The 1573-nt window shown below is 35.9% G+C and overlaps 1 protein-coding gene across 1 annotated transcript; it reads left to right on the forward strand.

The window, feature by feature from the left end:
* Positions 1 to 1372, forward strand: LOC127425014 (fatty acid-binding protein, heart-like). The gene is made up of 4 exons (XM_051670590.1): positions 1 to 167; positions 568 to 743; positions 835 to 936; positions 1127 to 1372. Exons 1-4 carry the CDS (start codon positions 95 to 97, stop codon positions 1178 to 1180), a joined length of 405 nt encoding a protein of 134 aa, XP_051526550.1. The 5' UTR covers positions 1 to 94; the 3' UTR covers positions 1181 to 1372.
* The last annotated feature ends 201 nt before the right edge of the window (positions 1373 to 1573 follow it).

Below are 1573 nucleotides of genomic sequence, written 5' to 3' on the forward strand. Positions count from 1 at the left end.
GTTGAAAAACCCTGCAGTCATTCAGCGGAAAATTAGATCAAACTTGCGCTGTGAACTCAAAGTTTGGTGAAACGGAACGTTATCATTCGGAAAAATGGTTGATAAATTCGTGGGAACATGGAAGATGACCACCAGCGAAAACTTTGACGAGTACATGAAGGCAATAGGTATGATTTAAATCATTAAGACTGCAACCAAGAATGCAAATCAATACTTAATAATAATAATAACGAAAATTCATAGCTATTTACGACTATATAAGGATGCAAGTCCATATTTGCGTCCCAGCTAACATTTTTTGTTTTTCTAGGACGTTCTGTGGATGTTATTGTAATAAAAATAAAACCTAAAAAGAACGTTTCTAGAACGTTAGGAATTGGTTCCCGAAAAACTATGTGCGGTGTGCTTTTACCTAGCCTCAGTGCAAAACAGTGTTGCCAAAAAGTTATCAAAAATTTGACAAAGTTAATTTCAAAGTTAATTGTTAATTTCACATGAAACAGATTTTAATATGAGGCTTTTTGGCCATGGTTATGGTGATAAAGATGTTTACTTTCCACATTTCAGGTGTGGGGTTCGCGACTCGTCAGGTGGGAAACAGGACCAAACCGAATCTGGTCGTGTGTGTGGATGATCAGGGGCTCATATGCATGAAATCACAGAGCACCTTCAAAACTACGGAGATCAAATTCAAACTGAACGAGTCATTCGAGGAGACCACTGCAGATGATAGAAAGACTACGGTTTGTAATGGCATAACTGGAATATTCTCAGCGGTATTGAAGCTCTTTATCATATTAAGTTAACGGATTCCTCTCTTATTTTTATCTCCAGACCGTCGTGACCATTGAGAATGGCAAGCTTGTGCAAAAACAGTGCTGGGATGGCAAAGAGTCCACGATAGAGAGGGAGGTGACAGATGGAAAATTAATAGCTGTAAGGATGCTATTTCATTTTAAAATAAGAAATTATAAATAACTTTGTAATAGTTTTATTAATAAAAAAATAACATAGACATATTATATTACATTCGTGAAATTTTGATTCTTTTATTTTCATATTAATATTTGAATGAACATGTTTGTACTCAAGTTTTATTAAATTTGTTTAACCATCTTTTTGCCAGAAATGCACTATGGGCGATGTTGTGGCTGTACGGACATATGTGAAGGAGGCATGAGGTTATCCATTCTGGATTTGAAGATGCCAGGCTCAGTTCAATGAGCAAAAAGCCAAAGTGACACATTATTGCTTTTACTGAAAATCTCATTTTATTTTGTGACACCAAAGCAAATGTGGGCTGACCATTTTAAAATGCATTTATTATAAGTCTTTATGGTGCTTTGAATAAAGTTGTTTTTATTTGCTTTCAGCTGAGTTGTGGTTTGTTGATCCCTGTTGCTTTAACGTCGGCTCAGTCATTAGGCCATAGGCTTACTGTAGCTTCCAGTCACAGTAAGGTGAATCCTATATGTGCACACTATGAAAGATATCACATAAGAGGAGGTCTCAAAGATATTTCCAACAAAGACTAAATAATACAGAGTGGTACTTTGCTAACAGAGCTGTTAAA

This window comes from Myxocyprinus asiaticus, chromosome 34, assembly GCF_019703515.2.
Source record: "Myxocyprinus asiaticus isolate MX2 ecotype Aquarium Trade chromosome 34, UBuf_Myxa_2, whole genome shotgun sequence".
Classification (NCBI taxonomy): domain Eukaryota; kingdom Metazoa; phylum Chordata; class Actinopteri; order Cypriniformes; family Catostomidae; genus Myxocyprinus; species Myxocyprinus asiaticus.

Bases quoted from the DNA above. Each gene is read 5' to 3' on its own strand.
- LOC127425014 (XM_051670590.1), top strand. From the start codon at position 95: ATGGTTGATAAATTCGTGGGAACATGGAAGATGACCACCAGCGAAAAC. The intron at 168-567 runs GTATGATTTAAA...TCCACATTTCAG, and splicing joins CGAGTACATGAAGGCAATAG to GTGTGGGGTTCGCGACTCGT. The intron at 744-834 runs GTTTGTAATGGC...TTTTATCTCCAG, and splicing joins CAGATGATAGAAAGACTACG to ACCGTCGTGACCATTGAGAA.